The 26,366-nt window shown below is 42.2% G+C and overlaps 1 protein-coding gene across 4 annotated transcripts; it reads right to left on the bottom strand.

The window, feature by feature from the left end:
- Positions 1 to 1,293: 1,293 nt before the first annotated feature.
- Positions 1,294 to 26,100, bottom strand: RNF19B (ring finger protein 19B). Of its 4 annotated transcripts, none has more exons than XM_019938180.2 (9): positions 25,342 to 26,096; positions 12,141 to 12,346; positions 10,451 to 10,595; positions 8,905 to 9,067; positions 8,339 to 8,453; positions 7,182 to 7,322; positions 6,007 to 6,214; positions 3,121 to 3,252; positions 1,294 to 2,109 (listed from the first exon to the last, which is right to left on the bottom strand). In XM_019938180.2, the coding sequence occupies exons 1-9, from the start codon at positions 25,971 to 25,973 to the stop codon at positions 1,653 to 1,655; spliced, it is 2,199 nt and encodes a 732-aa protein (XP_019793739.1). In that variant the 5' UTR covers positions 25,974 to 26,096; the 3' UTR covers positions 1,294 to 1,652. The 4 variants fall into 4 exon arrangements, with proteins under 4 accessions (XP_019793739.1, XP_004319332.2, XP_019793740.1 ...); XM_004319284.4 differs by having other exon boundaries at positions 10,451 to 10,592; positions 25,342 to 26,095; XM_019938182.3 differs by having other exon boundaries at positions 1,870 to 2,159; positions 25,342 to 26,097.
- Between the last annotated feature and the right edge of the window lie 266 nt (positions 26,101 to 26,366).

The raw sequence follows: 26,366 nt of genomic DNA, 5'->3' as shown, positions 1-26,366 counted from the left end.
ATTGCTCTCTTCATGCTTCTTCAAGAGAAATACAAGTCTTGAGTTGATAATTTGCATTTCAGAGATTTCCATACAGTCTGCCCCTTTTCCCAACAAGTTCCCTTTTTCACACAAAGACACCCTCTTGGTCATTCTTCTAGAGACCCAAAGTCCACTAACAGCACCTCCTGTCCCAGGTGCAGGGTAATGTGCTAAGTCTGGTTGCAGTGCCCAAGAGATAAGAATCTTCCAAGATGGCTGTTGTCCAGACTCATCATCCTCATCGTAGTAAAGCACAGGTCAGGAAGACAAAGAGCAGGTGCATCTGTGAAAGGAAACAGAAAGCCATCTGGTCCTCAGGGAAAGGATGTTTTCAATTCTTCCTCTGGGCCCAGGGTTAAAGTGACACAGAAGTTTGGCACTGGAAGCTCCTTAAATACTGTCTGAGAGTTGGGGATATTAGCGGCATGAGAGAGTAACTGACTCACACAGTCACAGAGTAAATTACTGCCAGATTTGGAATCTCAGATCAGGTTTCATAAATCTTTTAATTTTTCTGCTATACTATGTATGAGCTTTGATTTCTAAGGCCATTATTCTAGACAGAGCCAAAACCCCAAGTAGCACTAACTTAGCTCAATTCTGACAAAATTATAAGATCAGATAAAATTAAATATGTTGTGATTTTGATGACATGCCTCCTCTCTCCTTTCATTACAAATCCTAGTCAGATTCCTTAGTCCCTCTTACTTAAACTAGATTGGCAAAACTAGAGAGTTTTTTGGAACAGGGAATGTATACACGGGAGCATAACAAACACCTAGGATATTGCTTGGTGATTATGCAGAATAGGTACATTTCTTTATCCAGTAAGAATACTCTGTTCCCCAACTTATAACCATGCAACATTCACTGGGATTTCTGAAGAGCCACTGGAACTGATACCCCTTCCCTCCTCTGAAGCACGTTTCTAATAGTGACTATAATGCAGAAAGGGGTAAATAAAGCTTTAATAGGAAAACTGCACAGCTGCCTCTAGAGGGCAAACAAGGCTCATTTTAATCTCCAGCTTCTCTATCTGGCTGACTCAGCTAATTCTTCAGTCTGACTACACAGTCCAAGTCAAGCTTGGCTTTGCTTCCTGTCATACTAGGAGTCATTGGTTTACAGATGACTCCACTGCAGTCTGGTTAGAATACCATCCTTCTTCCCTGGGATTAGGAAAGCTTAGATCTAGAGACTGTTAAAGATGTAGTGGTCTGTTTCAAACACTTGGCTCTGGAGAACTATCCAAGCCAAGGAAAATGAGAGGAGTTGAATTACGACAGAAATCTTTATTAAAATGTGTCCTGCAGTAATATGTTAGCATACATACAATATACACACATACATCTGTACACTCTTTGACACACCTCACAGATTGCCACCATCAGTTTAACCAATAAATTAAAACTAAAAAAGGGGGGGGGGCAAAGGGGATGGGGGGTGGAACCAAGGGCAAAGTTTCCATGTTTCCTCTGTTAAGAAATTGCAAATTTCTCAGAATTTCCCTGGGGAAAACCTGTGACCAGAAAATCTTTGAAATACAATATGTAAATCCCTGCCCCCCCCAAAAAGATTCCAAAAGATGCAGTTACAAGTGTGCTTCTCAGAACAGGAGCATTTATTCCACTTCATACTCTGGCTTCTGCATCTTCCGGCTTCAAGACAGTCGTCCCCTCAGCTGGGGCAGAGAGGTTCATATGGGCACTTGGGCTCGGTGCACCTGGGGCTCTGGGTGTTGAGGGGCAGGCTGCGGCTTGGGAGTGAGGGGAGCCACACTCATCCGAGGTGATGTCTGGCACATCGTCGGACTGCGTATCAGAGCTCTCCAGGTCACTGCGGATGCTCTCGGGCTGGGCCAGGCTGATGTCCCAAGGTCTGCTGGCCTGGCAGTCTTTCTGTTCACAGTTTTGGTGTTTGCAGGGGGGATCCTCTTCATTGCTGCCACCGCCACCACCACCTTCTTCTTCATTCTCCACCATCTGTGAGTGAACATGGAGTGAGTCCTCCGTGCTGCTTCCACTCACCAGCTGATAGTGGCTTGGTTTGGCTTCAATGTCCACTTGGATTTCCATATTGTTGCATTCTCTGTGGAGACAAAATCCACTTTGCTGAATCATGCATGGGTCATGCTATACCTGTTGGTAAAAGCAGTTTGTGGGTTCAGGATTAGAAAGTCCGAAAATATAGGTAAATAGTAGAATAGAGCTCACTTTTAGAGAAAATAAAATTTAACCTAACACTCAAATAAGATGGAGAAGAACAATTAGATCTTTTTGTTGATTTAAAATACGCACACAAACATCTCTGCCAATTTCTGTATTTCTTTATATTTTAACTTTCATTGGATTATAGTTGATTTACAATGTTGTGTTAGTTTCTGCTGTACAGCAAAATGAAATCAGTTATACATATGTATACATATATCACTCTTTTTTAGATTCTTTTCCCATATAGGTCATTACAGAGTATTGAGAAGAGTTCCCTGTGCTATACAGTAGGTCCTTATTAGTTATTCTGCCAATTTCTTTAAACAACTAAAAATGAGCTTCCAAAATTCAACTAAGGTTCGGAGCCTCACACTATCTAACTCAAAATATGAAAGTGAAAGAAGAGTCACAGCTTTTCACTTCTCTGCCACAATTAGAAGAAACCAGAATCTCTCCAGTAGGGAGTGCTGCAGTCACACCATACCAGATACACTAGCTTCTCAAATATAAAGAGAAATAGGCTACAGAAGCCACATCAAGCAAAGAGCAACATGAGAGCAGAAACCATAGAGCTACATACATACATCAATGGACACCAATCTAGCTCTTCAGTTCCATGTGAATAATTACACTGTTGCAATAGCCAAGAAAAGAAAAGGAAATAGAAAAGGAAGAAAGAACCTCTAAAAATCAAGTGCTAACAAGAAAAATCAATCAAGAGATGCCAAATACTCCCATACCAAGAACTTGCTCAATGAATTTACAGGGTATACACACTATGTATCACACTAGATGGTACACAGAGCCCTAACATGAGGCATTGAGCTTCTAAGGCCAAAACCCAACCAAAAAAATGCAACCTCTCCTAGGCTTCTGACTGTTCACATACCTGTCCTGTGGGTTGTAGGAACTGATTATGGAACCGGCCATAGCACGAGTGCTTGCGTTGTCACTAATTGCACCAAGACTGGCTGTGTCTTTGGGGAAAATTTCCTTTTGGACATCGGCTTGGACTTCTAACCTGTGTAAAGAGGGGACGTTTAAGTTAATGCGAGACCTGGGTATTCCGAGACAGTCTGCTTCCTGGCACATACCTCTTCCATTATTCTCTTGCAAATTGAGTTGATCTGATCTTCTCCAAATGTCAAATAGCTCAAACAGATGCCCACACATCTTCTCTCTTAAATTTATCTACTGAAATCGTCCCCTCCTTTCCATCCCCACTGCTACTGTTTAACTTCAGGCCCTCAACAGCTCCCGAGTGGGTAACTGCAATTGGGTTCTCTTTCCAGTAGCCCTAAGTCCAAGTCAAACAACTTCCAGATCAGTGCCAATGTGGACAAAAACCTGATCACTCTAACAGCCCTCTCTTGGCTCCCTCTTGCCAACAGGCATTTAAGGTCTACTGATTTGCCTCCAAGCTCTCTCTCCAGTTCCATCTCTCACCATAGGTCCTAAATCATAATCACACTGAATTTTTTTCTTTCCTTACGCACCTATACACATTTTATACCTCTATGACTTTGCATATGCTAGTCCCTCTCTCTGGAAGTTTCCTTTCTCTATGTGACAAACTCATACTCAGTCCTTAACAACAAAGGAAGTATCATCTCCCTTCATTCTTCTATCAAACCAGTCACTTCCTGCTAAGTGCTCCCACAGCACCTACCTATTTATTAAATCAATTTATGCATCTCTTTCCCAGTCATCTGTGAGCTCCAAAAAAGGAGAGACCACACCTCATTCACGCTTTACCCTCCATGTCTTGCACATACTAGGAACTTAAACATTTAGCAATCAAATTACCCCCAGCCTACGAGCTTAAAGGACATAATAAGAGTCAACCTCTGACAAGAGCAGCAAAGTTTCCCAATGGTGTCTCAGAGGACCCATAGCTTTTCCTTTCTTGACTCCAATATCATTTGGTTGCACACTTAAGTATTTCCTCATAATGGGTTTCACAGTCAAACCCATCTGACTCATTCACTTCCTATAAAAGGCTTTCACAGTACTGGAACAGCTGGACTGCCTAAGTTGCAGTTTCAGCAAGTCAGTCTCCAATTATGTCTGCTTATTTACAGGGGTGTTGGTTTTAAGAAAGCACAACAGTGAATTCTCCAGCATGTGTGGGCAGGATCCCCTAACAAGAGACAACCAGAGTCATGAAACGCAGACAGGTCAGCAGCAGCCTGCAGCTGCACATTCAATCAACCTCCATCCTGCTGCCTGAGTCTTTGCTCTGCTGCTCCAGCCTTAGATGCCCTTCAAAAATGTGCCATGGCTCAGGAAAATGAGGCAGTGCAATGGAAAGTACATTGAGTCAGAGACCTGGGTCCTAGTTTCAGCTCTGCCATAGAATCACAGTTAGAATTGGAAGAGGCCTTTCACAAAGGCCATCTATCACCTTAGGTGTTTCGCAGATGCTAGTCTGTGCAATGGCTATGCTAAAATCACCTGGGGAACCTTTTCAAAACACAGATCCCTAGGAGATTAGGAGAGAATCTGGGAGATTTTAATTTATTAATTCTGGGATAGGGTGCTGACATCTATTTTGAAAAGGCTCCCAGGTAACTGACAAGCACTCAGGTGTGGGATCCAGTCCATCTGCCATCTGTTGCTTGACTCCTTCTAAGAGCCAAATGGCCCTCTGGTCTCACTTTATAAACACTTCCAGGGATAGACGTAATCCATCCCTTCTTTGGACTTTATATAGATTTTTCCTATAGTCTCTATAATGAAACAAAATTAGTTTCCCTCTAGCTTCTGCCAAATCGTCTTAATCTATCCCTTGGCATAAGGCAGAACTCTTAATCCTTTTTTCCAGTTCAAGGCCCTTCAGATATCTGAAGGCAAGCATCTCCCCTACCTCCCTACCTTGTTTTGTACCACCTTTACCCCTCCCCAGGGCTCTCTTCTCCAGTGCGTTCAAATAACTGCTTCTCATGTAACATCTGCTATGCTCCTCTGAATATGTTCTGTTTTTTCTAACTGGTAAAACGACCAACCAAGTCATAACCTTTTTAGTCATAAAGCTTTACATATTCTCAACACAAGTTTATAGAATTGATTTACCTTATCTATCAAATGGGAATCAGAATTAGGAAGGTTTTAAGAATAACAGCACCAATAAGCCACAAGATATAGTATAAATGCTGTTCAACTAAAAGCCAGTGATAAGCCTAATGGAGGACACAGTCTTGGGAATTCTACAAAAATGCATGCTTCCCCTTCCTGATGGAGGCAGCCTAACGTAGTAGAGGGAGGATCTGAAGTCAAGATTATCCTTTATTGGGACTTCCCTAGTGGTCCAGTGGCTAAGACTCTGTGCTCCCAATGCAGGGGGCCCAGGTTCGATCCCTGGTCAGGGAACTAGATCCCACACGCATGCCGCAACTAAGAGTTCACATGCTGCAACTAAAGATCCCGTGTGCTGCAGCTAAGACCTGGCGCAGCCAAAATAAATAAATAAATATTAAAAAAAAAAACAGAGAGAGAGATTTGGCCAGGAACACAGGATTATTGTGTTTAAAAAAAAAAATTATTCTTTATATGGAGCCACTATGGTGCAGTGGGAAAAAACACAGAACTTTTAAGTTGCTTAACCTTTCTAGCCTATTTTCTAATTGTAAAAGTTAAAACAAAACAAAACAAAAAAACACCATTGATGATTAAATCAAAATGATATGCTATACGAGACATGCCTGGCACAGAGAAATGGCTCAATATGATATGTTACTTCTTATAATTCCAACTGGTTCTGTCAGAAATTGCTTACCTGCTGTACTTTCCCTTGCCACTGGAAAGAATGCCACCACTCAGTGTGCCCCCTGAGAGGGCTGCAAAGCTGGCTGTTTCGCTGTATGGACCTTGCATAACACTGAGTCCATCTGTAGGGCTTCCACTGGTGCTCAATACGCTAGTTAGACCTTCAATGCTACTTTCCCCAATGCTGGGATTCTTGAGGGCTCGCCAGGCATCTGCCACTGGGGATGGAACCAAACATCTCAATTAATGATAGCACAGCATCAAAACAGAGTCTGGCATTTTCCTGCAATGACTCTTCAGAGCAGAGAATATTCATGTAGAAAAATACTCATTTATTCACTTAATGAATAGCTACTACAGGCAGCCACCACATATCCGGTGTTTTAACATATGCTCACATGTAATCTTCCCAGTAACTAGGAACTAATAGCCCCAATTTTAGGTGAGGAAACAAAAGCTTAGAACTAAATGCCTTGTCTGTGGCTAGTCACACAAAACTACAATCTGATTCTAAGTCTCCTATTCTTTGCATTACACTATAGATGTCATCTAATTAAACATGAAAATTTCAAGATACACTTAGGTCGTGTGCTGACTGTAGTAGGAAGTTTGAAAGACCTTTGGGGATCTCTGTGTCCCAGGTTAGTTAATATGGTAAAGTGAAAACAACATCAAAGTATAAGTCAGAAGACTTGCTATAGTTCCAGCTCTGCAGAAGCTCTTAAACACATTTAACAGATGTTGAGACAAAGGCTTAAATAAGTTCCCTTTAATTGGGGATAATAACAGCCCTGGCCCTCTCTCTTCAGAGCTGTTATAAAAGCCAAGTGAAAATAACAACTGTGTAAGTCCTGAAAATTATAAAGTACCATGCAGATATAAGACTTTATTATAATTATAATTATGTAATTTACTATTACCAGCATACTTAGAGTTACTTGGAGTCCTACTAGTTTGTACCTTGGAGTCCTACTAGTTTGTACTTTGCCACACAGAGGCAAGTACCAGGGGAATTAACCTAATAACTCTGGAAAAAAGAAATGAAAAGCTAAAAATACTTTACCTCCTATAAAGCTCATTAGCCAATGTAATCCAATGTCAATCTCTCTGTAAAATGTGCTGAATTTTACTGACTTTTATCTTGTGTTCCAAAAATTCAAAGGGAAATTAAAATTCTCCTTTTACCTGTGATTGGGCCATCATCTTCATCAAACTCAATTTTCACTCCCTTTCCATTGGCCGTACTAACTCCACAGCCACCTCCACGACAGAGAGAAATGGGCACAACCCCATAAACATAAGCCAGCATAATAGGGACACCAATACCTGGGGAAGATAAGGAAACATGTCAGCAGGCCATCAGGTTGCAGTTGCCCTGAATTCTCCTTCCCAGGGCTGAACACAGACAAACCACTTTATAAAGGGCCAAGGAAAGACAGAAGATAGCTATGCTAAAGAGGTAGACTGGTCCAACAGAATGATGACTGGACTTGGAATCAGAAAGGCCTGGATTAGAATCCTGTCTCCAATTTACCAGCTGTTATAACCTTGGACATATCTTCCTAGGGTTGCCAATGATCAATGTATATACAGTGCTCAGCACAGTAAATATATGTTGCTTTCATTTTCCTCCTTCCATTCACTGCTGAAGTGCTAATCCAAGAACCAATCAATAATCAAACATTAAATAAGTGACTCCTAGGGTTTAGGATCCCCCCAGAGTGTTAATTCCAAAATCTTGCTGCTGTGGAAGGCAGAATGGCTTAGTTGTTAAAGGCCCAGACTCTGAAGTCAGACTGCCTTAATTCATGTCCCAGCTAAGTGACCTTGGGCAAATTACTGCACCTTTCTGTTACAACTGGGCTGCCGTGAGGATTAAATAAATTAATACAGGCAAAACACTCAGACCTGCTCCTGGCACATGGAGAGTCTCAGAAAATATTATATTATTATTATTCTAAAACAGACCCTCATGCCTTCCAAAATACTGTGAGGCATTAAGCAAATCAAAAGTAATTTTGTTTTGTGGGTTCTGTGGCAAATGAAGAAGGAAGAGAAAAGGTGAAAAACTAGGCCTTAAAGTAATATTTTTTAATTCAATCTTTTTAATGTGCCAGATGGAGTTCTAGGCACTAACTTACGAATGAAAGATCCCAAACTCTGATACTTTAGTGTGGCTGATAATAATAACAGTGCCTAATAAACTCCCAAGGTGGGTCTGACATAAAATGTAGGAGCATCCAGGGTGAAACATCTGGCCGGCTGGCTAAACTGCGAGGCCAGAAAGCTAATGGGAGTGGGTCGTGTAAGGGGAGGAGTCATGGTCCTGGCTAGCTTCTTACCAACACTAACTGCAGCAATAACTGGGGATGCAATGACCGACAGAGTCACTCCTCCTGTGATAGCCAAATTCCTCTTATGTTTGGAGGTTTTCCTTCCCTCATACCTGCTATGAATCTAAGAATAAGAAAGAAAATTCAGGTCAGCAGGTTAGGACATCAATCTTTTTGCTAGGGAGAAAAAGGATAAGTGAATATTCTCTTTTAAGTTATCTATATTAAAACATATTCCCCCATGTCAAAGAGACATCTTTCTCACATTTTAATCTAACTCAGACCAGGACGATATAAACTAATACAGAAAAAGTTAATATAAGAAGAGACAAAGTAACTCAGGGGAGTGAAGTAAGCATTTTATCTTTAAGTCACTGAGACAAACCAGGCCCAGGATGTTAATAAGAACTTTCAGATCTCTTGGGAATTTATGAAAAATCCATTTAAAAAATTAGTTTTACTTAAGAACCAGCTGGTTTTCAGGCAGCTCTGAAACATAAGCTCCTCCCCATTTCCTTCAAACCTTTACCAACAAACCTGAAGATGGAACATGCACAGAACTCAACATATCTTACCTTCCTGCCAACATAAACAGGAATGCCAATGACCATGGCAGGAATGGCAATGCCAGCAATGAGGGATATCCCCACCGGAGCACCAATCAATGTGCCCAGCTGCCAAAGAATTTTCTTCTTACGGCTCCATGGTTTCTTGCCCCAGAATGTACAGCCAGAGGGGCTACAGAGGAAACATGCTGAAGTTAATGTCAATATTACAAATGCAGCTATTGTCATCAGAGAGCTTGATAAGAGCAAGAGCATTCTTTTCTATAGGAGTGATTAACAGTTACAAGAGATTACAAGAAATGAATTTATTACATGAGGGGGAGCAAAGGACAAGGTCAGACTATTAGAGTTCTGGCTCTTTACTTTTTTTTTCTTTTTTCGTAAAGGCAGGCCTCCAGACTTGAAACGAAACCTCTTTTCCATTCTTTTCTGCTGCACTCTGTCCTCTCTAACCCACCAAAACGAACCTACTTCTTTGAGTGATACTACGTGGGATCCTGCATAGTCTATGCACTTGACATCTCATCCATACATACTGTGTCCTGCAGCTAATGAACTCTCTCTGATTTGCATAGTTTTCTTGGCATATGTAGATACTGCAAACCATCTTCCTGGGATAGGATATAAAAAGACTTCATCATACCCTTTATGACAGTTTCATACTCTGAGTTTGGCTACTTTTACACTCAGCCCTTCTGAGTCCAACCACTTTTGTCCACTCCCTTTGTACTGTCTTCTCTACTAGATAAGAGTAAGTAATTTTGAAAGTAGGGATCATGTCTTACGCACCCCTGTGTCCCCAATAATTGGTATACTGTAAGTAATCAAATGTTTGCTAAATTGGAAATGAAAATGTTTCATCCACACGATGAATGTTAAGTTTGTAAATATTAACTCCTTCAGGACAATATTTTAATGACTACTATATCCAAGGAACTGTAAAAAGGTAATACTGGCCTGAAGACTCTTAATATAGTTTAACAAAATTAGACACGTAAATGAAGTAATTAAAAGTCATGATGACGTTTATAGAACATTTAAAGAATGTCAGTAAAGAAGAATGAGGCAGAAAAAACTGGGGGAAGGCATCAGAGATGGAATGACATTTAAAGTGGCCATTGAAGGCTGAATAAGAACTGAACAGCTGAGATAAAAGGGGGTTGCTGGGGGGTGAGGTGATTATAAAGCATTCCAGGTGAAGGAAAGAACATGAAGAAGTATGGAGGTAAGATAACACAGAAGAAACACAGATAATCTGGGACATAGCATTTATGAAAGCAAAATGGAAAAAGGTATATTGGGGCCAGACTGCAGAAAACCTTAAAAGTCATGATAGGGAAACTGAACTATATCTGGAAGGTAATGGAAAACAGTCACTGGAAGTTGCTGAGCTGGAGAAAAACATGATTGGAAGGGTGTTTCAGAGGAACTTTTTTACAGCATAAGCTTCCTTATGCTGTAATGAGAGGACAGACAACGATGGTTCTTTGACATCCTTTCCCTACATCAGTAAGAGAACAAGACTATAAAAACAACAGACACTTTCTCATCTCACCTGAGGTAATGCAAGTCTGAGATCTCCTTCATACAAAGCCAACAGAATTCACAGCCACACACTGCACAGGTCATATGATTACAGCTTCCATCATTCATCTTGATAATGTAAGCACTGCATCGTGGGCATGGCTTGATGTCATCTGCTAAGTGGGGGAGAAAGAATGGGTAGAAAAATATCCCTAGTTAAACCTCGTTTGATTTTATTATTCCTAGGAGTATGCACAAGAAATGAAGAGGCAGTCAAGAATTCTTGACTGAGGATTCCAAATTGTGCAACCCACTTCACTGGAAGGCTGGCTATGTCTAGACCTCAGGAAATTTCATAAAATGGATCCTGTCTCATACTGAGCTGCCTATCCCCCAATCTGGCATCTTACACAGCACTAGAGCCACACTCTGAGCAAGGAGACTTCCCTAGAGAGAAAGATGGTTCCAAGAAAAATGGAATTTCAGCAGCCAATAGGCTGGCAGAATTAAAAGCACAGTCCTACAGGAAGAATAGTCTGCAGCCTGCATTTGGCTTTAAACTCATTTCTCAGGTACAAGTATCACTGTGATTTGCTGTTAACATAATTCACAGTCCCTTCCCATGATACTTTAAAATTCAAAACCTACAAACAATTGAGTATGCTATATAGCATACACCTGGTAATTTTCACAGCAAGCTAGGAACTATCCTATTACAAAGAGAATTTAGGAGATTATACTGTGCCAGGAAAAAGTGAATGGTAAAATCTTTCCTACTAGCTTCTCTCAAATGACATCAGTGAAATAAAGCACACTTATAAAAGGCAATAAACCCACTGACATTTTAAAAGAGGTTCACTCTGACATGTCAAGGTTGGAACTGAATGTGTGATAGTCCTCCTTTTAAGGTTAATCATTAATCCATACTAATATTATTTCCTTTCCTTAAATCTGTACCCTACTTCCAAAACCAGTGATGTATTTAAAGCTAGTAGGAAAACAGTAGTTTTAATACTAAACGTCTTTCTGCTCACAGTGAAAGTTCTGAAAAAGCCCCTAGCTAAAGGACCCAACTGCTCTCCAATCTGAGACACATTACTAAGAAGGTAGAAAGTACAGAATTCAGTTTTGCTTTATTCCAATTTCACCTGGGTTGGACAACCTATAAATGGTCAGAGAGACAAGCTACATACCAAATACAGTGTTGAAAATATTACCAAATAGTTTCTGCACTTGGGACTTCCCTGGTGGCGCAGTGGTTAAGAATCCGCCTGCCAGTGCAGGGGATACAGGTTCAAGCCCTGGTACGGGAAGATCCCACATGCCGCGGAGCAACTAAGCCTGTGCACCACAAATACTGAGCCTGCGCTCTAGAACCCGTAAGCCACAACTACTGAGCCCATGTGCCATAACTACTGAAGCCCACGTGCCTAGAGCCTGTGCTCCACAACAAGAGAAGCCACTGAAATGAAAAGGCCGTGCACCGCAACGAAGAGTAGCCCCCGCTCGCCGCAACTAGAGAAAGCCCGAGTGCAGCAACGAAGACCTAATGCAGCCAAAAATAAATAATATAAATAAAAATAAATTTATAAAAACAAACAAAAAACAAATAGTCTCTGCTCTCTAATCCTTGAGTTATACAGGAAGGTAATCTCTCCCAGCTTTGGGCTCACATTATGAAATATCAATAAAGAGACAAATGAGACAATGCCAACTCATACCTGGTCCAGATTCTTGCCCATAACTGAGACCTGAAGTGTGCTTGGTCCGAACTCGCAATGTCTGCGCCCTCTGCTGACGGGCCATATCGCATGTCTGATTTGGATGCCATATTTGCTTGCAGTGGTAACAGAACTCAGTCTGGCAGCCTTCCCTCTCACAGGTCAGCTTTGGGCAGCTGGCACAGCCATAGGCAATAACAGCATACCTGAGTAAGGAAATAGGAAGAGATATAAGTAAGTTAAGACATGCATCAGTCCCAGTGGGGTAACACTGTGTGGTACCCCCACCACTTCATACGATGCAGAGGAAAGAACACACATATAACAAATAACACATGCACGAGCACACCTAACAAACTTTAAAACATTCTGTGTGAGAAAGTAAATTGTTTCTTGAGATTCTAAAAACTCATATCATTTATCTCCTGAAAAAGTAGGGGAAAATATCATACTTAGCCTGAATTTTTTTTTTTTTTTTGGCCACACTGCATGCCATGCAGGATCTTAGTTCCCCGATCAGGGTTCGAACCTGTGCCCCCTGCAGTGGAAGTGTGGAGTCTTAACCATTGGACTTCCAGGGAAGTCCAGCCTGAATTTCTAGCATGTATTCAGTCATAGTTTAAGCTGCTTTAGGAGCAGTTTGTCCCAGTAAGTTTCATAAATAAGGGTACAAAACTATTTCCTTTTGATGATTTGATACACTTAAGAGAAAACAGAATTTGTTTATAAAGGATAGAACATTTGTAAAATAAAGTACAACAGCAAAAACTAAAGCAAGTATACTTTTTTAAAATTGCAATTTAGTTGATGTACATTATATAAGTTTCAGGTGTACAACACAGTGATTCACAATTTTTAATGGTTATATTCCATTTATAGTTATAAAATATTGGCTATATTCCCTCTGTTGTACTATATATCCTTGTAACTTATTTATTTTATACATAGTAGTTTGTACCTCTTAATCCCCTACCCCTATCCTGTCCCTTACTCCTTCCCTTGCCCCACTGGTAACTGCTAATTTGTTCTCTATTTCTGTGTGTCTGTTTCTTTTTTATTATATTCACTAGCTTGTTTTATTTTTTAGATTCCACATATAAGTGATATCATCCAGTATTTTTTTTTTTCTCTGTCTGACTTATTTCACTGAGCATAATACCCTCCAGGTTCATCCATGTTGCTGCAAATGGAAAAATACTTTTTATGGCTGAGTAGTATTCCATTGTGTATATATACCATATCTTTTTAATCCATTCATCTGTTGATGGACATTTAAGGTTGTTTCCATATCTTGGCAATTGTAAATAATGCTGCCATTGGGGTGCATGTATCTTTTCGAATTTGTGTTGGTCTTTTTTTTCTTTTTTCAGATAAATACCCAAGAGTGGAATTGCTGGGTCATAGGGTAGTTCTATTTTTAATTTTTTGAGAAACCTCTATACTGTTTTTCATAATGGCTGTACCAATTTACATTGCCACCAATGGTGTACGAGGGCTCCCTTTTCTCCTCATCCTTGCCAACATTTGTTACTTGTGGACTTTTTGATGATAGCCATTCTGATAGGTGTGAGGTGATGTCTCACTGTGGTTTTAATTTGCATTTCTCTGATGATTAATGATGTTGAGCATCTTTTCATGTGCCTGTTGGCCATCTGTATGTCTTCTTTGGAGAAATGTCTATTCAGGTCTTCTGCCCATTTTTCAATTGGATCATTTAAAAAATTTTTTGATGTTGATTTGTATGAGCTGCTTATATATTTTGTTTTTGTTTTTTATTTTTAATTTTTTTTAACATCTTTATTGTAGTATAATTGCTTTACAATGTTGTGTTAGTTTCTGCTGTATAACAAAGTGAATCAGCTATACATATATGTCCCCATATCCCCTCCCTCTTGCGCCTCCCTCCCACCCTCCCTATCCCACCCCTCTAGGTGGTCACAAAGCACTGAGCTCATCTCCCTGTGCTATGCAACTGCTTCCCACTAGCTATCTATTTTACATTTGGTAGTGTATATATGTCATCGCTACTCTTTCACTTCATCCCAGCTTACCCTTCCCCCTCCCCGTGTCCTCCAGTCCATTCTGTACGTCTGCATCTTTATTCCGCCTGTCCTGCCCCTAGGTTCATCAGAACCATTTTTTTTGAGATTCCATATATATGTGTTAGCATACAGTATTTGTTTTTCTCTTTCTGACTTACTTCACTCTATATGACAGACTCTAGGTACATCCACCTCACTACAAATAACTCAGTTTCGTTTCTTTTTATGGCCGAGTAATATTCCATTGTATATATGTGCCACATCTTCTTTATCCATTCATCTGTCGATGGACACTTAGGTTGCTTCCATGTCCTGGCTATCGTAAACAGTGCTGCAATGAACCGTTGTGGTACATGTCTCTCTCTCTCTTTTTTTTTAATTACCTTTTTTAAAAATTTTAATTTTTTTAAACATCTTTATTGGAGTATAATTGCTTTACAATGGTGTGCTAGTTTCTGCTTTATAACAAAGTGAATCAGCTATACATATACATATATCCCATATCTCTTCCCTCTTGCATCTCCCTCCCACCCTTCCTATCCCACCCCTCTAGGTGGTCACAGAGCACCCAGCTGATCTCCCTGTGCTATGTGGCTGCTTCCCACTAGCTATCGATTTTACATTTGGTAGTATATATAAGTCCATGCCACTCTCTCACTTCGTCCCAGCTTACCCTTCTCCCTCCCTGTGTTCTCAAGTCCATTCTCTACGTCTGCATCTTTATTTCTGTCCTGCCCCTAGGTTCTTCATAACCATTTTTTTTTTTTAGATTCCATATATATGTGTTAGCATACGGTATTTGTTTTTCTCTTTCTGACTTACTTCACTCTGTATGACAGACTCTAGGTACAGTCACCTCACTACAAATAACTCAGTTTCGTTTCTTTTTATGGCCGAGTAATAATATTCCATTGTATATATGTGCCACACCTTCTTTATCCATTCATCTGTCGATGGACACTTAGGTTGCTTCCATGTCCTGGCAGTGCTGCAATGAACCGTTGTGGTACATGTCTCTTTTTGAATTATGGTTTTCTCAGGGTATATGCCCAGTAGTGGGATTACTAGGTCATATGGTAGTTCTATTTTTAGTTTTTAGTTTTTTTCTTTTTGGCTGCATTGGGTCATCATTGCTGCGTATGGGCTTTCTCTAGTTGCGGCGAGCGGGTGCTACTCTTCGTTGCAGTGCGCGGGCTTACTGCGGTGGCTTCTCTTGTTGCAGAGAAGCACGCGGGCTTCAGTAGTTGCAGCATGCGGGCTCAGCAGTTGTGGCTCACGGGCTCTAGAGTGCAGGCTCAGTAGTTGTGGCACATGGGCTTAGTTGCTCCGCGGCATGTGGGATCTTCCCGGACCAGGACTCGAACCCGTGTCCCCTGTGTTGGCAGGCGGACTCTTAACCACTGTGCCACCAGGGAAGTCCTGTTTTTAGTTTTTTAAGGAACCTCCATACTGTCCTCCATAGTGGCTGTATCAATTTACATTCCCACCAACAGTGCAAGAGGGTTCCCTTTTCTCCACACCCTCTCCCGCTTATATATTCTGGATATTAACCCCTTATCAGTCGTATCATTAGCAAATATTTTCCCTCATTCAGTAGTTTGTCTCTTGCTTTGTCAATGGTTTGCTTTGCTGTGCAAAAGCATTTAAGTTTAATTAGGTCCCATTTAGTTTTGCTTTTATTTCCTCTGCTTTAGGAGACAGATCAAAAAAATATTGCTATGATTTCTGTCAAAGAGTGTTCTGCGTATGTTTTCTTTTAGGAGTTTTATGATTTCAATACTTTTTCATTTTTAAGTTTCATAGTGAAGCTGGTCTGATGGCAGACTGAGAGACAATGAACATAGATGGGTTCGTGATCAACTTATATTGAAAGCTCATTTTATCTTTCCAAAAAATTATTTTCCCCAATTTGAATGTATACCTTGAAATCTCTTTTCTTGACAGGTTCCAGAATCGAAGAATACCACTCATCTATCTTATGAATTAACATAGAATATGGCCATATCTTCCCCCAATCCCTTCTGACACATATTCTTAGTAAAGATGGACAATTCAGAATCTATCAGCACCAGTATCAACTGCTTCTTATAATTCATGTTTATTTACCAAGAATTACTTTCCTACAAGCAATCCAATATATTTACAGGGCTTCCCTGGTGGCGCAGTGCTTGAGAGTCCACCTGCCGATGCAGGGGACACAGGTTCGTGCCCCGGTCCGGGAAGATCCCACATGCCACGGAGCGGCTGGGCCCGTGAGCCATGGCCACTGGGCCTGTGCGTCCAGAGTCTGTGCTCCGCAACGGGAGAGGCCACAACAGTGAGAGGCCTGCGTACCGCAAAAAAAAAACAAAAACAAAAACAAAAATATTTACAAACTATTAGCCTTTCTGACTAATTCTAAAAATGTCAACTAAATGCACAGACTAACAAGTAGACACCTGTTTAAAATAACTCTTTTTTTCAAAAAAAAGTAATTTAAACAAACAAATGAAAAATGGAGGACAGCAGTTGTGAAAGTTCAAACAAATTTTAGACAGGTCAATGAGTTCAGGCTTAGGTGTTGCCATCGGGGCTTTGTCACCTATTCCATGTTCTACTCCAATAGTCAAAGACCTCAAACAGCTTAAACAAAAGACTAATAACATTTTCTTAGATTTATTCTATGGTTTGTTTGCTTATTTGATTGTGCATTAGATGTTCACGATAGCAACTTAAGTTCTCAGGTTCATCATAGATTCTGCAAGCTGATTTGAGAATGACACTGAAATTACCGATGACAAGGTATCATCTATGTTACATAATACAGGGTGTATTAAAACTCTTCTCAGAAAGAGCAAAGTGAGAAGAGGTCAATGTATGAATGCAAATGATTCATACCCTGTAGGAGTTCTGAGCAAATTTATTCCACCTAGTTGTAAAATAACTACTAAAGATAAAAAACGTTTCTCCTGAAGAAAGTGACTTGCTTGCTATTTTGTGTTAAATGAGAAAGGTATTGGATGATCTCAGAAAATTATTAAGTCAACTTCTGACAATACATATTAGATAGACTGCCAGTCAGGAAGCCTTGAGCATTTCATGATCCATTCCTACCTCACATGGTGGGAGTAAATATTTATTAACAGATACTTCTTTTTTTTCAAAGAACATTTGATAGTATTGACAATGTCAATTTTGGGTGTGGAATTTGGTTCCAAGGAAGTAAAATAACCCCAAATACTCAAGACCCCCAGCAACCTATTACCATGACACAGAATTACTCAGGGCACGAGACTTGGCATTCCTGTTTTTGGGTGCCTGGTCTGGGCTCCTTACCCCTGACTCATACTGCATGACACTGAGCTAATTAAAATCTCCAAACTTTAGATTCTATCCCTAAAATGGTAGTATAGGTGCTTGCAGCCTTCGAGTTTTAAAACTAAACATGTTTTAAGTCTAAACATGTTTTAAGTCTAAACATGTTTTGGGACTTCCCTGGTGGTGCAGTGGTTAAGAATCCGCCTGCCAATGCAGGGGACACGAGTTTGAGCCCTGGTCTGGGAAGATCCCACATGCCGCAGAGCAACTAAACCCGTGTGCCACAACTACTGAGCCCGACTGCCGCAACTACTGAAGCCCGCGCGCCTAGAGCCCGTGCTCCACAACAAGAGAAGCCACCGCAATGAGAAGCCTGTGCACCGCAACAAAGAGTAGCCCCCACTCGTCGCAACTAGAGAAAGCCCGTGCACAGCAACGAAGACCCAATGCAGCCAAAAATAAATGAATAAAATAAATAAATAAATAATAAAAAATAAATTTCTATTAAAAAAACCCAAAACTAAACATATTTTAAAACTGCAGTTGAGGACTTCCCTGGTGGTGCAGTGGTTAAGAATCTGCCTGCCAGTGCAGGGGACACGGGTTTGAGCCCTGGTCTGGGAAGATCCCACATGCCATGGAGCAACTGAGCCTGCGTGCCACAACTACTGAGCCTGCGCGCCATAACTACTGAAGCCCGCATGCCTAGAGCCGTGCTCCGCAACAAGAGAAGCCATCGCAATGAGAAGTCCATGCACTGCAGCAGAGTATCCCCTGCTCGCCGCAGCTGGAGAGAGCTGCATGCAGCAACGAAGACCCAACACAGCCATAAATAAATAAATATATTAAAAAAAACAAACAAACTGCATTTGAGATCTTGTCCCAAAAGTTATGGTATAGATAAACAGCGTGTTTTGTCCTACTTCTTGGCCTTTGCATATTCTATTCCTTTCAGCCTCGAAACGCCCTCTCCTTACTTCTTGTCCTGGCAAATACTTAGCCATTTAAGAACCAGCTCAAATGTCATCCTCTCTATAAAATCCACTTAACCTCTCCAGGCAGTTGGTTGCCCACTTTGTGTCTGTGCATAATTACTTTACAATACTTAACACATTATATTGTAATTATCTGTTTATATGTATGCTTCCCCAACCAGACTAGAGAAGGAAAAGTATCAACCATCTTTTAATCTCCAGGGTCTAGCACACTGATTCATGCTTAAAATACCTGTGTTGAATGAATGATAGAGACCCTCTCCTGTTTGGGTTTTTTACTTTCCCCAGGTCATTTAGCTCTTCTCCTGGGCCATTACTTTTCCCTAAAGCAATCTTTTAAACTTATCCATGTATCTATTGGCTTTCTTTATGTCAAGTACTATAACTTAATCCTAAAATTCTGTTTAAGCCCCTTTTCGGAGCAAACTCCTAAATTCTGAATAGGGCAATCTTCTACCCCAGGCAGTCAAGAAAAACCCTTCATCCTTGAGACCAAAACTGCCTTGACTATCTTGTTCCCTCTCTTCCATGTCCTACACGGGAGCCTCCTACTCTGCTTTCTTAGTTGAACAGAGCATTCAGGTCTGCTAATTAGAAGCTAAATGGAAGGTGTACGAAATTGCATGATGCTAAGAACACAGAAGCATCCTTTCCTCCCCCCATTAAGTTCATACAACTTTTATTAATTTCCTAACTTGAGAAACATTATAATGTGTGACAAGCCAGACCACAGCATTACCTTACTCCAGCCCTGGGGGAAAAATTCCCAATAGTATGAATTTGATTATGCTCCAACAAACCCTGGGAGTTAAAGGAATGTGTTCCTATATTATGTCTGTACTTCACCGTTCCAGGCCATATAACCATTTACAAACAGACCCTGAGCATATATAAGGGTGGAAAACATGGGCCAAGTTGTCACAGTGAGCCATACTCTTACTATCTTCCTTTTTACTGCGCTAGTTCAAACCCATGTCATCTCTTGACCAGACAACTGCAAGAGACTGCAGTCTCTTTATTCCCTACTCCAATCCAAATTCCAGTTCCAAAAGTTTATCTTTCATGATGTTACTCTTTTGCTTAAAATCCTTCAACAAAAAAGAAAAAAGTCCTTCAAACTTACACTTCTTTGCATGGCATAGATAGACCTATAAATTTGAATCCAATCTACCTTTTCAGATGGATCTCAAGTCACTTCCCAGATCATGTTCCCCATATTGTATATCCAGAGGCTAACCAAACGAGACTCCAGACTTAGTCTTGAATTCTTATACCTCCATGCATTTGCTCATAACATTCTGGTTTAAGACACCTTTTTCTCTACCCTCATCTTTGTTTGTCTGGTATAAATTTCTACTCATATTCTTCAAGCCCTGATCAAATATCACCTCCTCCACGAAGTCTTTATTGACACCATCATGCAAAACCTTTCATCCATCTTCTAAGAACACTTGTATTTTCTTTAGTATATATTACATTGCATTTATAATTATCTTCCTACTTACCTATCTGTCTCCTCTACCAGGCCAAACTCCCTGTCAAGAGGCCCATGTCTAAGTCCTTTTTGTAATACCCAATACTCACCTAAGTTTCAACACCATATGATTTTGAAAAGTGTCTGTTTAATGATTACTTGTCTGTCCTTTCTTGCACACCCTCCTCTTAACTGTTTCTCCTCTCAAAAGTGTGGTGTTTGTATTCTTTATCCCCCGTATCAAAAATTTAACTATTCATCCCATTCTTCTGGGACCTAATCGAAAGATTTTGTTCAGAGTTGTAGAAAAAGTTGGAATATAGATATCCTAGTCTAGAGGAGCTCTCAATTTACTCAGAGCACAAGATTTAGTGTTAAATAAGGACAGTAACAGAAGGCAGGACATAATAACTATTAAAGGAGTTTAGAGAACTGCAAATAGGGAAAGTTTCAGGTATGCTTTAAAGATGTCATGGAAACGAAACAAAACAAAACATGTTTCCTGGTGATCTCAGTTTACGGAAATTATACCAGACTGAAGATTTGCATATTAGCATTAACAAGATTTACAGTGTATATTAGTATTTTTTAAAGGGTCTAAGGAGCTCAGAAATAGAGTTGCTTTATTTTGTTCAATCCAACATTTCCCAAGCTTATTCAATCATAAAACATTTTTCTTTTCAATAGTAATGCCTATACCTTGGGAAATATTGATGTTGGTGAAAAATAGAAAACAAGATCAAAAGATGGTTGGAGACCATAAAGGGTCTTAAATCATAAGGATAGATCATATAAAGAATAAGTTCTTCAAGACATAAGAAGTCATCTTGTAGGTCAGGTATGAGCAGTTTTAAGCAGGGCAATGATATAAAATGTTCCACTTTAGAATGAGTACTCTGGCAAATATGAGAAAGACATATTGGGCTGTAGGATGATGTAAATGGCGAGGGGCGTTGTAGGGGGAATAAAGAGTTATGAAAATGAAGGTACAGAGCTAAATTAAGAAGAGGTCCAGGGGACTCCCCTGGTGGTCCAGTGGGTAAGACTCCATGCTCCCAATGCAGGGGGCCCGGGTTCGATCCCTGGTTGGGGAACTAGATCCCGCATGCATGCCGTAACTAAGAGTTCGCATGGTGCAACTAAGAGAGTCTGCATGCCGCAACTAAGAAGTCTGCATGTCGCAACGAAGAAACCTGCATGCTGCAACGAAGATCCCGCGTGCTGCAACTAAGACCTGGAGCATCCAAAATAAATAAATAAATAAACATTGTTTTTAAAAGCTCCCCATCTCCACCTTTAGGGCCTCCCTGGTGGCGCAGTGGTTGAGAGTCCGCCTGCCGATGCAGGGGACACGGGTTCATGCCCTGGTCCGGGAGGATCCCACATGCTGTGGAGCAGCTGGGCCTGTGAACCATGGCTGCTAAGCCTGAGCGTCCGGAGCCTGTGCTCCGCAACGGGAGAGGCCACAACAGTGAGAGGCCCGCGTACCGCAAAAAAAAAAAAAAAAAAAAAAGCTCCCCATCTCCACCTTTAAAAAATAAATTAATTAATTATATTTTTTAAAAGAAAGAGAGAGAGAAGAGGTTCAGGAAGGCTTCAGAAAGTGAAAATCCTCCCTCACTGATTGAGAAATCTGTCTTGTTCAGGGAGCGTGCTCTTCCCTCATAAAAGTGTTACGAGACAAACAGAAGCTTCCTGCTTATGGGATAATCCAGTCCAGTTATCTAGGATGGCCAATAAGTGATACTACCTTCTGGGGTCAGGTGGGATGGGGGTCTCTGCAGGAGACAGAGGCAGCAATGAGAGGCTGGAGTGGTGGACCTGCACAAAGAATTTAGGTCAAGACAGCCTTATCTCCTGTTCTTCTGTAAAGAAGATCTGCCCCCTGTATGCCAGGAAATATTCTGTCATCTCTTTTGCTCACCCCTCAGTCTTCTAGAGATTCTGAAGGGGTTTAAAGATAGGCAACAGGGCACTTGAGAGGAAAACATTACATGTTTACATGATTTGGAGGTTTCTGAAAAGACCTTGTGCTTAAGTAGAGACTCTAAGGGGTAGCATATCAACTGTACCATTTATCAGCTGTGAGACACTGGGTCCCACACTTAAACTTTTCTGAACTGGCTTCTCTTTTATAAAATGAGTTTACCACCATCTACCTGTATGAAACTAAAATGAAATTATTTCTGAATGAAGTTACAGTCTGAAGATTATAAAGGACTATAAAAATGTCAGTTATCTGTATTCTGAGTTAATTTTATCTCATTTGAAAGTATGTTTTAAAGATTACACTTGGTGGGAATTCCCTGGGAATCCAGTGATTAAGACTCGGCACTTTCACTGCCGTGGGCCCGGGTTCCATCCCTGGTCTGGGAACTAAGATCCCACAGTCTCGCACAGCAAAAAAAAAAAAAAAATTGCACTTGGTAATATTGTACTTAATAATACTAATAATAATGTGAATGTTTTCCCATAGAAATCAGTTCCCTTATTTATGAATAAAATAAAATTGTATTTAAGTATGAAAAAAGAAAAATTCAAGATTCTTTTCTCTGTTCCACAAATATCTTATAAACAAATAATGAATCGTTTAACATGTAGTGTTCTTATTATCGTGAGTGATCACAGTAAAACTAACGATCAGATCACTTATATGCTCCCCTCACCCTGCCAAATACACACATATACACACAGAGAGCAAAAAGGAACTTGATAAATTTGGCTGGCAGAAACTTAATCTGCAGGCAGTAAAGATGGTCAGGTATGAGAAGACACAATTGGGGTCTTAGGCTTCTCTTCTAGTTCTCATCCATGATTTCTACCTGACCCAGAAGAATAGAACAGTTTGATTAAAACGAAACAAGTTATTTTTCTCATGACATTAAAAAGAGGTGGCAAAACCACTGGCCATATCCCCACCTATTTGGGAAGTGACAGAAATTTAAAGTTACTCCCTGTTTATCTCCCTGTTTATCTAACACCTTCAACTGAATTCTCAAAACACTCTGAAAATATCAATTAGGCCTCTCAAGTAAGGAAAGGATTAGGCCTATTTCAGGTAAGAAAAATAAAGTAGGTAATAGGCTGTTAACAATAAGAATCAGAAGAGAAACCAGATTCTAGCATTTTTGGCTCTCTCAACATTGTCCTTAGGCCACACTTGATGAAATGACCCAAACAGTAGCATCCCCAATAATGTTGATAAGCCTATGGTTTTTTAAAGCTTTTTATGCTTTGAGAGAAAAGAATACTGGCCTTGGTTGGAGTTAAGACCAGTGTTCCAAGCCTGATTCCACCACCCACTAGTTATATGACCCTAAACAAGTCACTCAACTCATTTAAACTTCAGTTTCCTTATCTGTAAAACAAGATCAAATCTATCTTACAATGTTGCAGGGATCAAATTAAATTATGTATGCCTGACACATAGATACTCAGATGCTAGCTTGCTTGCTTTTCCCAGACTTCACCTTCTTTAAACCCACAGATAACACATTTAAAGATTATATTAAAATTGTTAGTTTTTTAACTAATTTAAAAAAACCTCTGGATGGTAGTAATCCAATACTTGGCTAAAATAAGAAATGGCCTAATTTTTTAATAACTTCCAAATCAGTAATGGTTTAGAGTTGTCATCAAGATTGTAAATTAATTCCTGTTCATTTTTATTGACGTGAGCAAAGACAGAGATTGATTTCAGAGAAATAAAAACAAAAAGAGAACTTTTCCAGAAATATAATGAGTGATGCCACATTTCTCAGTTAAAATTCAAGGAAATTCACATCTGAAAAAGGAGTTAATATATTATTCCAAAGTTAACCAAGCAGTGTTCTCTTAAGTAAATATTCCTTTGGTTCAGAAAATAGATCAATAGTGTCTGTAAAACTTCAATACCATGTAAATTAACCCCTTAAGGCTAGGAAGATCACCAGATGTCCAGATATAAGCAAACTTTTCCAAGAGCCTACGAGGTTCTTTCTGATACTTATTAACTGAAAGTGAAAGTGACCTACCATAGTTAAATGCCCCAACCTTTGACCACAACACTTCAAAGTAATTTAGAAACCCCAACTCAGTGAGCTTAAATAACACATCCATCTCTAAACAAGTTTGTCAGAACAGAAAAATAGAATAACTCATCTTACTCCCCTAGATACTCTAAGTCGGCTTCTTTTGAAGGAGACAAATAGCAGAATCATGGAAATCTTAAAAGCCTTGATATATAGGCTACAATTAAGAGCCTTTCTTAACTCCTCTGAAAGAAACGAACACTCAGCTTTTTACTAGGAGTCCCTAGCATCTTTTTGTCCTCAAAACATGACACACAAGAATAAAATGATCTGTCCAAGGTCGCAGAGCAGGTAATGGCACAGTCTGACGCCCCTCTTTGCTGCATGCAATCGTTCATGGGATGTACTGACAGTAACACACAATCAGATTTTAAAAGGTAAGGGTCGGGGGTGGGGGGTGGGGGTCGGGGGCGGTGTCCACTGAATGCTCCAGATAGTGAAATCTGGTAGTATTATGTCTCTGCATCTACTGCCTATTTTCTCACTGACCTTAAAAAGTCGGCATACATGGTGCATCGTCAAGAACTCAAGATCAGAGGAGCTGGGAAACACATTTTCTCCTACCATGTCAACCTCTGGGCACCCTTTTCAGTGCCCCGTTGCTTCTCTGGACAAAGAAAGGGTCTGTCCACTCTGCACCCTGCCCAAGACAGCAGTGTAAGAACCACAGGGGGCCCCCCAATAGCTTGGCACAGAAGACACACCACAATGCCCAGGGTGCCCCCAGAGCGCTGCCTGGGAGCTGTCCTTTCCCGTTAGTGCCATTTCAGTCACCTGCATTCCAACTTTCAGCCGTGGTGGGCAGAAAGAACACCCCTTCTCCTGAAACGCTGCAAAGTATGCCCCTAGCCAAATGGACACACCCCTCCAAAGCGCTGCCCCCTCAGAATGATATTCTCATTCCATCCTTTGCCAGATATCCCCTCCCCATCCTCATTAAGACATATTCCCTACCTCTGGACAGAGGGGCATTCACCCGACCAAAAACGGCCTCTCCCTGCCTCCTGACTTGATGGACAGCTCCCTTCTCACCGACTGCTCAGCCCCCACTTCAAGCCTTCGGGCAGTGGTGGGGTGTTGGGTGCGTTTACCCTACTCTTCTGGGCGTGCGGATGGTTAGCGGTTACCGGCTCTCCGCAGTTGCCGCCTGGCCCTCCCTCCCCCTGGTCATCCCTCACCTCTCCCTCCACGCTGGGACACACACACACACACACACGGTGCGCAAAGGACGGCCCCTGGGGCCGGTCACACGCGGTGACCAGCCCCAGGCCCCAGGTTCCCTCCGCCGCGGCCACCGCCCCCGGGCCACGCCCCCGCTCTCACCCGCAGTCCGGGGCCGGGCACCAGCGACAGTCGGGGTCCGAGGCCAGGTAGCGGCGCAGCATGAACTCCTCGTACTTGTGCATGAGCGGTGGGTCGGCGAGCAGCAGGCGGATGTCGTGCGGGTTCAGTCGCTCGCTGCACTCGGGGCAGCTGATGGGGACCCGGCTCTCGCTGATCTCCAGGCGCAGGTAGTGGCGGAGGCAGTCCCGGCACGAGCGGTGCGGACAACTGAGGAGGCGCGGGGCCCGCTCGGGCGGCAGCCGCACCAGGCACAGAGGACACTCCACCTCCTCCGGGCCCGAGCCGCCGCCCTCCGCCGCCTCCTCATCGTCTAACCCGGGCCCCGCCGTCGCCGCGGCCTCCGCCTCGGCCTCGGCGGCCGGCTCAGCGGGCAGCGCCTCAGGCGGCGGGGCCTGGGCCGCGGCAGGGGCCGGGGCGGGCGGCGGCGGCGCGGCCGGGGGTGGCGGCTCGGCCTGCGGCTTGGCCCGGGCGTGGCGACCGCGGGCCGAGGCGGAGAAGACGCTGTGGAAGGTGAGGCGCCGGCGCCGGCCGCCGCTGCGGCACTTGGGGTCGGGCGCAGCCGCGTGTAGGGATGTAGACCGCGGCGACTCGGAGTCTTTCTCGGAGCCCATGGCCCCCAGAGGCCGAGGAGCGAGGGGCGCCCAGCGCCGCCACAGCTCACGCCTCAGCGCTCCTCAGTCGGCGTCCCGACCGCCGCCGCCTCAGCCGCCCTCCCAGAGATAGAAACCGAACGGCAGCGACTAAGTGGTTATAAAGCCTCCGCCCCGCGCGCCGCTGCCCACTGCGCAGGCGCCTCGCTAAGACACCTCACAACCCGCGCCGCCCCGCCCGGGTGGGGGCGCTGGGCGGGGCCGAGCGGGGGTGGGGCGTGCTGGGCGTGCTAGAGCGGAGCTCCGCCTCCTCGGGGGTCAGGTGATTCCAGGACCTCCATCTTGAGGAGACGGTAACCCAACTGCTTTTTAGACCTCCTGCTACAATACCTTCTCCCCGACCCCCGTCATCCA

This window comes from Tursiops truncatus, chromosome 1 (assembly GCF_011762595.2).
Source record: "Tursiops truncatus isolate mTurTru1 chromosome 1, mTurTru1.mat.Y, whole genome shotgun sequence".
Classification (NCBI taxonomy): Eukaryota; Metazoa; Chordata; class Mammalia; order Artiodactyla; family Delphinidae; genus Tursiops; species Tursiops truncatus.
The sequence above is the reverse complement of the archived record's forward strand: the minus strand, read 5'-3'. Positions and strand labels throughout refer to the sequence as shown.